Source organism: Pyrgilauda ruficollis, unplaced genomic scaffold (genome assembly GCF_017590135.1).
Source record: "Pyrgilauda ruficollis isolate IOZ18807 unplaced genomic scaffold, ASM1759013v1 scaffold57, whole genome shotgun sequence".
Lineage (NCBI taxonomy): Eukaryota > Metazoa > Chordata > Aves > Passeriformes > Passeridae > Pyrgilauda > Pyrgilauda ruficollis.
The window spans coordinates 3,032,589-3,045,771 of record NW_024527377.1 but is presented as its reverse complement, the minus strand read 5'-3'; the positions used below and the strand labels follow the sequence as shown (position 1 = coordinate 3,045,771).

The window sequence follows — 13,183 nt, the reverse complement described above, 5'->3', positions numbered from 1 at the left end:
TTTTTGGGTTTGCAGGATTGGGAGATCAATAATCAGTCACAGAGGCACCTTGGGAGTCAAATGGAATCACTTTTTTCTTTCCCTTTTTGTGTTTTAGACATAGTTGCTTTTTAAAAAATGAAGTTTCTGCTGTCTTGAGTTACCACTTGGCTATATTGTTTTACTTTTTAAATTGGCCATATTTTGCTGCTTCAGGAAAAACATCTGTGTTTGGAAACAAAGAAACAAAAATAGACAAGGGCACAGAAACTTTGTAAGTGTTCATTTTGAGCTTTGAAGTTTGGGTTCATAGACTTCTGTATTGTCTTCCCTAGGAGGGTTTGAAAATGCTTCTGATACATGAATAAGGCTACCTGTGGAATAGAGAATTATCAGTTTTAGACATAGAAGAAGAAAGGTTGTGTAGTTCATTATTTCAGTGTGGTTGGGATTTTATTGTTTCTTCATTCTGCGTGTGTTCATTTATGGCATCAGAGGTGCTTTGTGCTTTTCAGTTTTTGTCCAGCATTCAAGAGCAGCTTTTTAATGGTGTAGAATTTACAGTTTTACATAAAAGCAAGTCTAGTGTGCCTGTTTTTTCCTAAAATTAAAAAGCATTCTCCTTCTTCATGTTACTTCCATACCTTTCATGCTTTTTTAATTCCCTGGACCTCTTGAAAGGAACTTTTCAATCCCTTATCTTTGATTAAATGTTTTTTAGATCAATGATCTCTTGGAAGAAGAGGAAGATGTAAAGCTTGAGCAGTCAGAAGAACTTCCAGAAGACAGCACAGAGAAACCTGTTGAAAGTCCAGCTGTGGTGCATCTAGATATGACAGGGAGTCTCTCAGATTCCAGGAATGTTACAGCATCAACAAGGTAACTTGGTTCTGCCTTGGAGTCTGGATTTAGGATTTGGATTGTAATTTATTCTGTCAGAGAGAGAAACTGCCAGACTTTTGAGATAAGTGTTGGTGTCTACAAAGTGAAGCTTTAGAAGTAGGTGCAGTTCTTATAATAGTAAAATGTGGGTTAAAATAACTGTTCCTAAATTCAGCAGAGGAATGCCTGTAGGATCAGATGAGATTAAGTATGGGAATTTATGCAGGCAAAGTTAAAAAGAGCATATTCTAGTGAAACTGTAAAGTTGTATTTAAACAGTAACTTTATAGCAGAAATAAGACGAATCTGCATGCTGGTAGATCCAAACTTGTTCTGTACCATCTTTCCAATGGGAGATCCTGGGACTGTTTCTTGTCACGTGGTTCTGGAGAGCTGTGGGCAGGTTTGGAAGTTGCAAAATGCCATATAGGCAGGAATGTTGGAGGGTGACCCAGCTTTAAGCACAATTCCCATAAAAGAGTGTGTAAACATAAAATAATACTTCCATTTGAGAGCTTATTGGTGCTTGCTTAATACACAGATTTATATTTTACTTGTTTGTAGTATGCAAGGTTTTATTGTTAAGTCTGCTTTATTTGTACTTAGAGTTTACATTCTACAGATGGTGAATTTTACCTCTTCCCCTCTGCAGCATGTGTTTGGTATGGGCATTGCATATAAGAAATTGTAGGGATGAGTAGGAGGAATCTATAATAAAAACATGACTGAAAGTAGAAGAAATGCAGGGAAAATCACAAATAAATTACTTCCTAAGAATGGGTAGTTTCAAGAATGTGGATTTTTGGTTGGAGTGTGTTCAGCTGCTGGCTGCATGCTTCATTCTGCTTCATGGCAAGAAGCTGTAAAATGCCAAATAATGATGGAATCATGATTCTGTTTCGTAATTGAAATTATATTTTAATAGTTAATTATCTTTATCAGTAATAAAGCTTCTTATTTTTAGTTTGAATTAAATTAAAAAAAGTTGCAGTTTAACTATTCACAGGTATTAGGTTGCTTCTGGAACGTGTAAACACAGCAGTAGTGACAAACTCAACATGTTTGAAAGTTTAAATTGGATAGCCTGAAGAGACAAACATTTTACTAGATGTTTAAGGTTAATTAAAAATGAATAGACATTAATTATGGTTGGCATTTTAAATAATTTGTGGGGAAGGATAAGGAGGAATCCTTTAGGAGGAGAATTTTGACTGTTAAACCAGAACAACTGCAGGAAACAAAGTTATAAAGTGAATGAGAAAGTGCTCTTTATTAAACTTTTAACCACTATAAATACTGTAAATATTTTCCCAAACCTGATGGCTTTTATGTGTGTATTTAGTGGCCTTGTTTTTGTCTTAGTTTCTCGATGTAAGAAAAAAAATAATTAAGAAAGCAAATGTTAATGCAGCTTTATTTGGATTATTTATCTTTGTCCTGATGTAGAGCCTGTGGCAGCTTATACAGGAAGGAGGAGGAGAAGTAGATCTTAAACATGATTCTTGTAGTTCTTTAAGCTGGAGTTTTGTTTCCTTTTTGTTGTTGTCAGATTTTGGGAACCAAATATCCCTGTATTTTGGTCTCTCTGTGAAGAATACTAAAAGAGATTGTTTATCTTGATTTGTACAATGGGGCATCTGACCTTCCTCCTTGTTATTTGGACTATAACTTGCTTCTAATTTTGCTCACTGTCTTTTTTCTCTACTCATTCTGTTTGTTCTTGCTGAAACCTATGACCTTCCTGCACTGCATGGTGTTAATTTGACTTTGAGTTAGAGATCTTGTGAAAATGTGGATAATCAGTAATGCACTTTGGTTTAGTGACTGCTTGAAAATGGTATTTCTAATAAACCTGTGGAGTGATCTTTGAGCCCATTACCCAGCAGGGAGCATTTGTTGCTCCCAGGTTGGTGTTGAGCACGTAAAGGAAACTTGTTCTCCTTTACCAGAAGCCTTTTCCCCACGGCTCTTTCCATTCTGCTCTCCTGACTTTTGGAGTAAAGAATTACTGACTCAGCATTGCAGCTGAATTTTAAGACATGCTGGTGAAATAAGTACTTTAGAATCCTTCTCTGTCATTATTCCAAATTTTTCATCCCTGAGCCTTGCCAAGCAGTATTTGATTTAATTGGGCAGTTAATCTCAAAGGTTGTCAGTTAGAAGCCTCATATAAAATCTCTTTCGTTTTGGAGTTTTCAAAATTATATGTGTAAAAATATGAGATGTGACAGGCAGTAAGTTATATAAACAATTTACTTTGTTTCTGCTAAATGCAGTGACAAGGGCAATAGCCTCACTGCTTCTGGGATACTTTTGTTAACCCTTTTGTTATTTAACTAGCTCTGATCAGAGAGAAGTGATAATATTAACACCTGCCAAGGGAGACAAAATCCATGGTATAGCTGACTGAATAGAAGAGCTGCCTAAACTGCTAGAGAATACATTATTATTTTAATGTAGTGCTATTTCTAGCATCCAAATACTTTTTCCTCCTTCCATCCTGGAAAATCTGTAAACAACACGTTAGGAGAGCTTTCAAGTGTTGATTGGGCAGCTTATTGTCAGGAGTGACCTCATGTTGCAGTCGATTTCTATTTAGACTGCAGGGTTTAGTGCAGCACTCCAGAGGTGCCGCTCGCAGGCAGCCCCCGGAGCACAGCCAGCAGCATGCACAGCCAGCAGCCCACAGCACGCTTTGCTGGCTTCCAGATGAAGCATTTTTACATGAAGTGCTCTTTTGGGATAGCAAAAATAATCAGAATGGCCTGCAAAGTTCTGCTGCACAGGTAAATATATGAAAAGAAAATGTGATTTTGGTATGATTGCAAGTAAGGCTTTAACTTTTAAAATTATGTGAGATTAAATGTAATGTGGTTTGGAGATAAAAAGTGAAATAATACCTCAACTGATTATTTTAATGAGAAATAAGAATGTGTGTACAGTCAGGAAATTACCGAGGAGAACTTGGACATGTTTTATCTCCAGTTACTGTATTTTTCTACTTTGGATATGTTTTTACTGGGACCTTTTCTGGTTAGGGAGCTGTGCTGGAGGGATTCTCAGGAGGGAGTTAGCATTATGAAACAAAGATGTTTACCTTTCTGTGTCTTGCTGTGTCATGCTGCGTTAAGGCTCTGTCTGGCATTAAAAATTACAGCTTTTAAAAAGTATCCTTAAACTGTGGTAGTGGGCTTAGAAGTTGTAATGGCTTTTCACTAAGATTGTCACATTTGTTTCAGAAAGTGCTTAATTGCTAAAGTGAGTTGAAGATGTAAGACATTCTTCATGTAGTAAGAGAATTCTTTAGGATTTGTAATACTGCTGATTTATGCACAGCCTTTGCTGAGTACCTCTAATGCTCCCAAAGGTGTTGAGTGAAAGCACTGGAGAGCCATCCTGTGCTGGGGGCTGAAGGTTACACACTAGGATGGAAAATTTTCTTCTGAACCATGTCTGCAATCATCTGGATTCTTTGGAGATGAGTTTGATTCTCCCTATTCTTGACACATTTCCTCATTGTCTCAAGTGGTAGAAGAAAAGGTTTTCAAGTCATCAGTTTCCTATAAATAGTGTTTGTACTTGTGCCCTTGACTGAGTTTTTCTTGCTCTCTTTTGCAATTAGGGTGTTGCAGTGTTCTGTGCTCTAATTGCCTCATTTTTTTCTACCAATTTGTCCAAGGAGTGACTGTTCCAATAGTAATTCAATTTCAATTTACACAATTATGTATTTGTATCTTTAGAATACAAGCATACCTTTTATAATGCAACTTTGGTAGAACTTACTGAGATGGATACTTTGTATTTTGAAATATTATTGGGGTTTTTCTCCCAAGATGGTGCTTACTTTGTTCATGGAGCTAAACTTGTAGCTTCATACTTTCAATTTTTATTTCAAGTATTGCTGATACAAAGTATGTTTATCAGGAAATTGACTTCGGTTGTAGGACTATGCTGAACTTCTGTGCATGGAAATACAAATGACATGTAAATACCCTAAGCAGTAAACTGCCTCCTCCATTTTTTTGTTTGTAAGAAAAATATAAAATGGCAGCATGTTCCCCCTCAGTTATTTGATCTGCAGCTTTGAAATCAGTGGCTACAAGGTGTTTTAATTTCCTGAAGCTATGTCTGCTTTGAAATAGTAGTTGAGTGTTGTCTGTTCTCAATGCATTTGGAGTAGATCAGCTTTGGCTTTTCACCAGGCACACACACACAAATCATAAGATGAACTTGATTTGTCAGCCAGTTTCCATTTAAAAAAAAAAAGGGAGGAAAAGAATTTAAAAGAATCTATGAGCACCTGCTTGTTCACTTTGTGTCATATGGGCTTTAAATTCTGTGCACTCTGCTCTTGGCCCAGTACAAGGTGTCTAAGGCAAACTGGTATAGTTATTTTAAAATAAATACCTTAACCACTTTCTTTATCACCTTATGTTTAATTGAAAGCCCTTTATTGCTTGTGTTTCACCTACTTGGAGGAAGGAAAAATAGAAAGACTGCTTGAGATGATTTCTCTCTAGTGGTGGAACTACTAATAAACCTTGGAACTTCTAACCAAGGTATTTGCTGTGTTAAAACTATTCTTGGGTAAACAGAGAGACTGTCTGCATTTTTTAGTGCAAGCAAGGCTCATAGCATTTAAAACTGATAGGACACCTCCCAGAGGTAATGATTGCTAGTTCTCCAGGGCAGTGGCAAGCTCCTTTGTATTTCAGGGTTTACCATATGCATTCATGAAAATAATACTTTAAATCAACTTTGGCAACAGTGTTGCTGCATGGTAAAGAGTAGCTTAAAATCTTTTTCAGCTTTTTGAGCTTAGTTATCTGTAATAGAAAGAAAAAGCTTTTTTTTTTTTTACCTCCATCCCTGCCTCCAACTTAAGCTGAAATTAATATTTAATTTTTTCTGGGTGAGGTGTCTGTGTTGCAATTCAGGGTTGTTTATAGCAGATTTCTCAGCTTTTATTCTTTATGGTCACTCTGTCTGAAGTTTTAAGTATTCTGTTTATAATAAAATTTTAATCATATTAATGAAAAATTGTAGAGGGACCACACACACATGACTTAACTGGCTTGTGTTAGTTATGTTGATTTCCACCCTCCCACCCCTCCTCGAGGAGTTTAACATTCTAGGCTGAAGTGGCTTTGTCTGGAGATTTCCAGATGCTTTACAAAAATCAGGCTTCTGTCCCAAAATCTGCCTTCTACTTGAAATGTTGTAGCTGTGCTCAGAGAGTGTTGAAGATCTGTTGAGCATTGCAGAACAAAATTATGCAACAGTGGGAAGAACCTGTGGGGGAAAGCAGAGTAATTTGGAATTTGCTTTAGGCAGCAAGGTTAAAATCTGCATTCTTAAGCAAGGTGTCAGGAAATGTTTGACTACAGAATGATTAGTATTTCCCATGGGAAAGACCATGCATCTGAGAGCTTGGAGCTTCATAACACAACAAATATTGGCTCTTGTGAGACAGAAATCTGCATTGCTACTTCTACAACTTTCTGCCTCGTGGTGGTGCTCCTTAAGATTTTTGTCATTTAAATAATAGAGGACTGCAAATCAGGGTGTTCCTTTCATGTTTATTCTACTTCTGGTAGCTGCATCACATGCAATATTTAAGTATTTTTAGGTTGCTTTCTGTTGACTTCAAGACTTCTATTTAGTGTGATAAGTTTTTGCATTATATTAACTTTTCTTTCTTTATTGCAGTGCTCATATCTCTCCCATAAGTATCTTGCCAGCCTCTGCAGAGTAAGTATAATGAAAATATGAAATGTTTGAGTTGTGCCCTTGCTAGAACATGCATAGAAGTTATGTATCCTTTCAAAAAAATGCAGTAGGTTTGATTACAGTTCTGAAGGAACATATTATACTGTGAAGGATTTCACTGGTGGCATATAACACTAATGCAGGAAGTACCAAATGCCTGTCAGTGCTGTTGACTGCAGGAGCATGAGAGCAGTGTGCTTGAGTCCAGAGTCCAGAACTTTGGTTTTACACTTAGATACATCTGAAGTTTTTTACTTAAGCTTATAATACCATTCATATTGTAATTTTAGCACAAGTGATGCTGAGTACAGTTCAGTGGAATTCTTTGTACCTATGTGGAGGAAAAATAAAAGCACAATTTCAGAGTTAAAATGGGATTAAATAGCTTAAGATTTTTACAGGCGGATTTTTAGAGGCCTCTTTTGTGTTGAGGATGAGCTGCCTGACAGGTGCTCAGTGGAGTAGTTTTTAAAGAATACTGTTTTTAAAGAGTAATGTTCTTGATGAAATTTTGGATATATCCTGTGTCCTTCATCAGGTACTTGCTGATTGTTGCTCCTATTTGTTGACTTTTGCCTTTTAAGATGGCAGCCCTGTTCAGGAGAGGGTGCAGCCACATGTGATGAAGTGGAACTTGCTCCAGGGTTGATTCTCACCTGTTACAGACACAGGAATTTACTGTCACAGTAATCTATAAGGCTCTTATAAGTTTTTGTGTATAATTGTTAAAAAATAGGTTAGTTATTGTAATGTGTTGATTAATCTTAAAGTACTGTTGATAAACTTCATAATACTTCATGTAAATCTTAATGGATTAAAAAATAGTAAGTGTAGTAATTTCCACTGCCTTTTTGGAAAAGTTAGTCTCCTGCCTTGAAGTACTGCCATCAAAAATTATTGTCATGTAAGGTTTATCTCTGCTTTTATGTCTAGTTGATCAGTGCAAAAGTAGAGCTCTTAATAGGACTTTTCCATCTTATTTCTTTTTTAGCATTTTAGAAAGAACAATCAGAGCAGCTGTGGAACAGCATCTTTTCGACCTGCAGAGCAGCTTGGATAACGATCTGAAACACATACAGCAACAACAACGACTGGGCTGTAACAATGAAACAAAAAATCCCAGTGGGGATGAGGAAGGATCTAACAACCAGTAAGATTTTGTTGTGTCTGTGATGAATTCTGTAGGATTGTGTATCTTAACTCTTCCAAAAAAAACTACCCAAACCCCCCACCTAGACCCAAAAGTTACAACTTTGGCTGTTGACTTCAGTTGTATGTATTTTAAAACAAATCAGCTTCCATCAGGTGCCAGTAATCAATTGCTCTTGAAGCAGAAGTATTTTAAATTGATCTTATAGCTAAAAATGCTGTGAAGGGTAGTGTCTGCTTTACTGCTGAATTCTGTGCAAATAGCACAGGAACTTAAATTTACTCCAGTGCTTTCATTCTTATCTCATCCATGTGATTTACAAGAAAATTTTAACGTATTAAAGTTATTGTAGATTCTGTTTCATAGCCCTGTCTTTCCACATCAACATAACTACTTTACTGCTCTGGCTACCAGTGTCAATGAAACAGCCAAAAATGGATAGAATGACCACTGTGGGTCTATTTGCATACAGTTCCAACTTTATTTGATCAGATTTTATTTTTCTTTTAAATCAGGACAGATTCTGAGTGCAGTGATTGCCATGGCAGCATTTGGAAGCTGGTACATTTTGGTGCTTCATTAAAAATAAGTAGTTGTGATTAATACTCAGACTTCAAAAATGTGTTGTTAAGATTTCAGTACCTAAGATTCTTTGTTGGTCAGAGCTGGAACAGATGAACAGAACCTGAAATACATGAAGTGTTCAGAGACTTAGATGCTCTTTTCTAAATTGTTCAGTCTTTACTGGTTTTAGAAGATAGGAATAAAGTTTGCAGTGGATCATAAAAGTAATAGTCATTGCTGGTAATGATCAATTAAATCTGAGTTTTAATCCTAAAGATTCAATGTCTTTGAAGTAGTTTGTAAGGGGGTAATTGCCTCTCAGCCCTGTAGCAGCTGAATTCCTTCAGTCCCAGTGCAAGTGCTGTAAAGGTTGGCTGATCTCAGAGCAGGAGGCTCCAAGTGCCATCACTGCCGGTTTGAAACCAGTATCCTCCTCTGGCACAGGCACTGCTGCAAATGCTTCTGATCATCATTCCACTGTGGATTAACTGTGAGAGAGGATACATGATATTGTTCTTCAAGGGGGTGTCTGGGTTCTTTAAAGCAGCAGAGTATGCACAAGGCAAATACACAGTTAAATTAAGAACTGAAAAAAGCAATGATCCAGTGCCAATTTCTTAGTGCTAATTAAGAAAAAAGAGTTAAAATGTTAATTTTCAACCCATCTTGTTTATTTTCTCTATATCTGATAGAGAAGGAGCTTTCTTGATGTGGTCTGGAATTCTTTTTGAGTGAGGAATAGGAAGGCAAAGAAGTCAAAGGCTTGTGATGAATGACAGAGTCATGTGGTGGCACATAAAGCATATATGTGAATATAAATATGGTGTCAATTAGTTTTAATCTGGCTGTAGTGTTACATGCCTTAAGTTGAAGTCTTAGCAGATTAAATGTTAGAAATAATGTGATTTCTCACTGGAGGGGAACCCAGTGACAGTAGCTATAAACTAACTGGCCTCAGTACTGAGAGGAGTGTAGCCACAGCAGTGTCATTGAGTCACTGTAGTTTCAGGATGTCATTGCTTCTGGCTATGGTGATTTAATTCCTTAGGTTAGTACTGTAAGTGTGAGGTGTATGCCTGACCCTTCAGACAAGAATCAAATAAATACATTTTATTACGTCTGTCATGTCTGGATGTACAAAACACCACATTAATAATTAATTTTGCCTACAGGTCAGAATAATTCTGTTAAAAAAAAAAAAAAAACTCAAACAAAAAACATCCTGATGTTGGATAACGTTAAAGGGGGGGAGGTGTTTTTTTTTTGTGGTGGGTTTTTTTTTTATTTTTTTTTTAAGGTGTAACAACAGGTTTCTAAAGTCTTTCTGTTTGTATCTTTAGGAATGATGTTATTGAAGATAATGACACTGGTAGCAGTGAAAACACAGGAGACTGCTCTGAAGTATTGGTTTGCACTGATTTAGACAGTGAAGCTATGAAACAAGATACTGTAACTGAGGAAGAAGAAAGCATTCAGGTGAGAGGAAGATTCTCCTGTATATCAAATCATAAGTTGCTGCAACTTTAGTGCTCTAGAGATCCAAGTTTTCCTAAGAGCTCTGATGTAGCTTTATGTGGTGCTTTTGCTCTGTGCAGTCAGTTGTCTTCCTTGTTGTGCCATGTGCACTGAGAAATCTCTGTGTATTTTGGTGTGACTTGTTTGGTCCCTGGCTGATACTTTTCCATTCTTCTTTCACAGATACCAGCCCTTCCTTCTGCTGAGGTAAGCTGGAGTATGAGGCAGCATAGCACTGGTTTGAATGCCATCTGTGTTAGTAAAGGCTTCCTGAGGAGCAGAAGCTGTAGAGCTGATTACAGCATAGCCCAGAGTCACCTTGCATGGATCAGGAAAGGGTAGCAGTCACCTTGAGACTTTGCAGCCTCTTGGCTGTGCTTGTGCTAGGAAGGTTTTGTCATTAGCTAATTACAGCCTTTCCTCTCTATTTCCAGTTCCTTCTATGGTAGGCAGAGATATCCTGTTCTTTTCAGCACTAGTTGATGGAGTCAAGGAATTCTGTAAAATATGTGCTGACAAAAATGAAATCAAGGATAACAGTTAAAGTGCAAGAGGAGAGAGTATTCTTCCACTGCATCAAGTATATGCAGCTGTCAGATAAGACCTTCCAATGAAAAAACCAAATCTATAGTTCCTTATTTATTTGCTAACACTTTTGTTGTTACAAATCTAAATCATTAATTTTGTGGGTGGAGATGTTTGTTACACATGTGTAGAGAAGTTTCTGCAATGGTTTTCAGCTTCTTGCCTGTGAGTCCATAAATCTTCCTGGTCTATGGACTGTTTCCTGAAAGATAACCAGATAAGCAAACCTATTGTTAGTAGACTTAAATTAACTAGAAGAATTTAATGGGTCTTTGAACTTGCAAAGATGGGAATGGATGCCTTAGCATAGTGAAATTGAGTCATCTGGAATCTGTATTTTTATTAAAGCAAAATGTTTCCGTAGTTCTTTTCACTACTGGGATGTGTTCTGCTCTTGGGCTTTTGTGTGCTGTTGGGGATCCCAAATGACTCTCTTGAATCACCTAGCAAACCAAATTTTCCAGTTGTTCCCACAAACTAGCATATTGTTTTGGAATTCCATTCTGTAAATTAAATTTCACAGAATATATTCATTGTCCTGGTTCTTTCCTCATACCTTAGTGCCAAAACTTGTTCTAAAAAATAATTAGATTGTTATCCTATAGCACAAAATGCATAAAACATGGTATTGGATGTAAAGGGGGATATGATGCTTGTGAGTGCACAATAGAAATACTTCAGTTGTCACACCTGCTGTCATTCTTGGCCTTTTTTTGCTTTTTGATAGACTTCTGTCCATTGTTGGCAGTAGTAAGATGGTGACATTTTGGTGTGGAGTTTTGTTTTTTTCAGTGTTAGTTTTTTCCATCTTATTAATACACTGTTTCCAACTAGAGAGTTGTACCATCTGGGGAGAGGTTGAAGAGAAATGTGGTGATTCTCTTGTATGGAAGGAGTTTGAGAGGAGTGTGTAGGGTTGTGGGAAAAGAAAGCTCTGCACATGAGTTCTCCTTTGGGCCCAAAATGGAAATGGAAGCAGCTGTTTCCACAATTCGAATAAGTGTGACTGTGCAAGACTTACACAGTTCATCTCCACGATGGAAATTATCTGCTGGAGTGTGACAAATGCACTGTAATTAAAAATTGTTTCCCCAGATTGGAATTTGGCTTGAGGACTGAAATAATGTCAACAGAAGAATGATGTTTTTTCTGACAGGGGTGTCAGTTGCTGTCTGCAGCATAAAGCTGGCAACTGTTGGTGTGTTTGAAGTCTCCTGGTGACTTGATGTTACATTCAGACACTGTAAAGATCATTTTGTGAGAATTCCTGAACTTTAAAACCAAATGACATATTTTCTATTTCAAATTTCTTGTATTCCCCCAAATAAGACACTTTTCTGAAGAAATCAACTACTGGGCTTTGGCATAAATACTTCTAGTGAACAAAGTGGTGACATGGACTCATCTGAATTTGTTTTGTGAGATGGTGTCATAGAACTGACAGCACTTTTTCATCCCCTTCCAATTCTGTTGCTGCTTATTTAGTTACAGGGATTAGTAGCTCCTTTAAAAGGTTTGTCAGACTTGTTTAATTTCATATATGTTGGGCACAACTGTTTTTGAGACTAGGATGTACAAACTGCCATGATTTTAGTCACCCCAAACTTCATGTCATGAGTGACAATTTTAGGTACACCTTTCTTGAAGAAATTAAAAAAAACCGGTTTGTCTGAAGATGAAAAGTCTATATCTGACTTCTGGTGATTACAACACCTGGTCACTGGCCTTACTTGGGATGTGAAAATGTCACATGGTTAAAAAGCATAGTTTCCATCCACGCACATAAGAAACTTCCAGTTCTTGAGGGCATTTTGTGGTCAGAGATGATTATGGAGATGTTTTCTGTTGAGAGCCATTCCCAAATCTTTCTAAACATACTTTTCCCTAACAGACTGCAGACATATTATTGAAACCGTGTGATGAAGATGATGATGTTGATGGAGAAAATAATAGTGAAAGGTTTGTGTTTTTCTATAGTCATACAAATCTATAAGATTAACCTACAGCTTTTTTTTTGTGATCAGCCCTATGTTATGAGCAAGAGAAACAGAAGAATAAAAATTTATTTTCTTCAAAATATTTTGGCACATTTTATTGCTCTTAATGATTGAAGAATTAATGTTAGCAACAGTGACTAGCCAGAAAGCTCTGTTAATTTGCAGCTTTAGTTAAGCACTGATTGAAATATCAGTTTTTGTTCTGTTGAGTTTTAAAATGTTTGCTCTCTGTTTGAGAATAAAGGTCTGAGCTGGTTTTATTTTCAGCTTTATTCAAGTCTAATTGTTGTTTACATGCTACAACTTGAAATTCAATGTGAAGATCAGAAATTGGAAAAAAAGTAATCTAACTTTAATCCCCCAGAGTTTTAATTATTGCCTTAAATAAATATGTTGCCTATCGGCTTAAACTGCATGGGATTTGTGGGAAAAAAAAAAAAAGGGAGTGTATAGTGTTTCCTGTCCATTTAAATGATAATGTCCATTTAAAATAATAATGAGGTCTGTGTCTTCTTTTTAGGGAAAATAGTATATTGCTTGATGGCAATGATAGAAAATCTTCAGAGGCATTTCTGGTAAGAAAGATTTCATTTTTATACAGATACACAGCATCTTATAAGAAATATAAATGTGAAATAACACAATAAACTTAGTTTTTAACATCTTATGGTGGCTGCAAGGCTTGCAAGACCTCTGTTAGAGAGCTCATCATGTCACTTGACAGAAACTTAGGGCAGCACAG

General features: G+C 36.7%; 1 protein-coding gene across 5 annotated transcripts in view; it reads left to right on the top strand.

Annotated features, from left to right (window-relative positions):
* FAM13B (family with sequence similarity 13 member B) overlaps nt 1-13,183 on the top strand; it is a 44,691-nt gene that overhangs the window by 16,947 nt on the left and 14,561 nt on the right. For 3 of the 5 annotated variants that reach the window (XM_041481841.1, XM_041481842.1, XM_041481840.1), the window contains exons 7-13: nt 701-858; nt 6,571-6,612; nt 7,622-7,780; nt 9,685-9,820; nt 10,043-10,066; nt 12,336-12,403; nt 12,962-13,016. In XM_041481841.1, coding sequence (XP_041337775.1) covers nt 701-858; nt 6,571-6,612; nt 7,622-7,780; nt 9,685-9,820; nt 10,043-10,066; nt 12,336-12,403; nt 12,962-13,016 — 642 coding nt within the window. Of the gene's footprint in view, nt 1-700; nt 859-3,473; nt 3,648-6,570; nt 6,613-7,621; nt 7,781-9,684; nt 9,821-10,042; nt 10,067-12,335; nt 12,404-12,961; nt 13,017-13,183 lie in introns of those variants that run through there. The other 2 variants (XM_041481844.1, XM_041481843.1) reach the window with 1 other exon arrangement.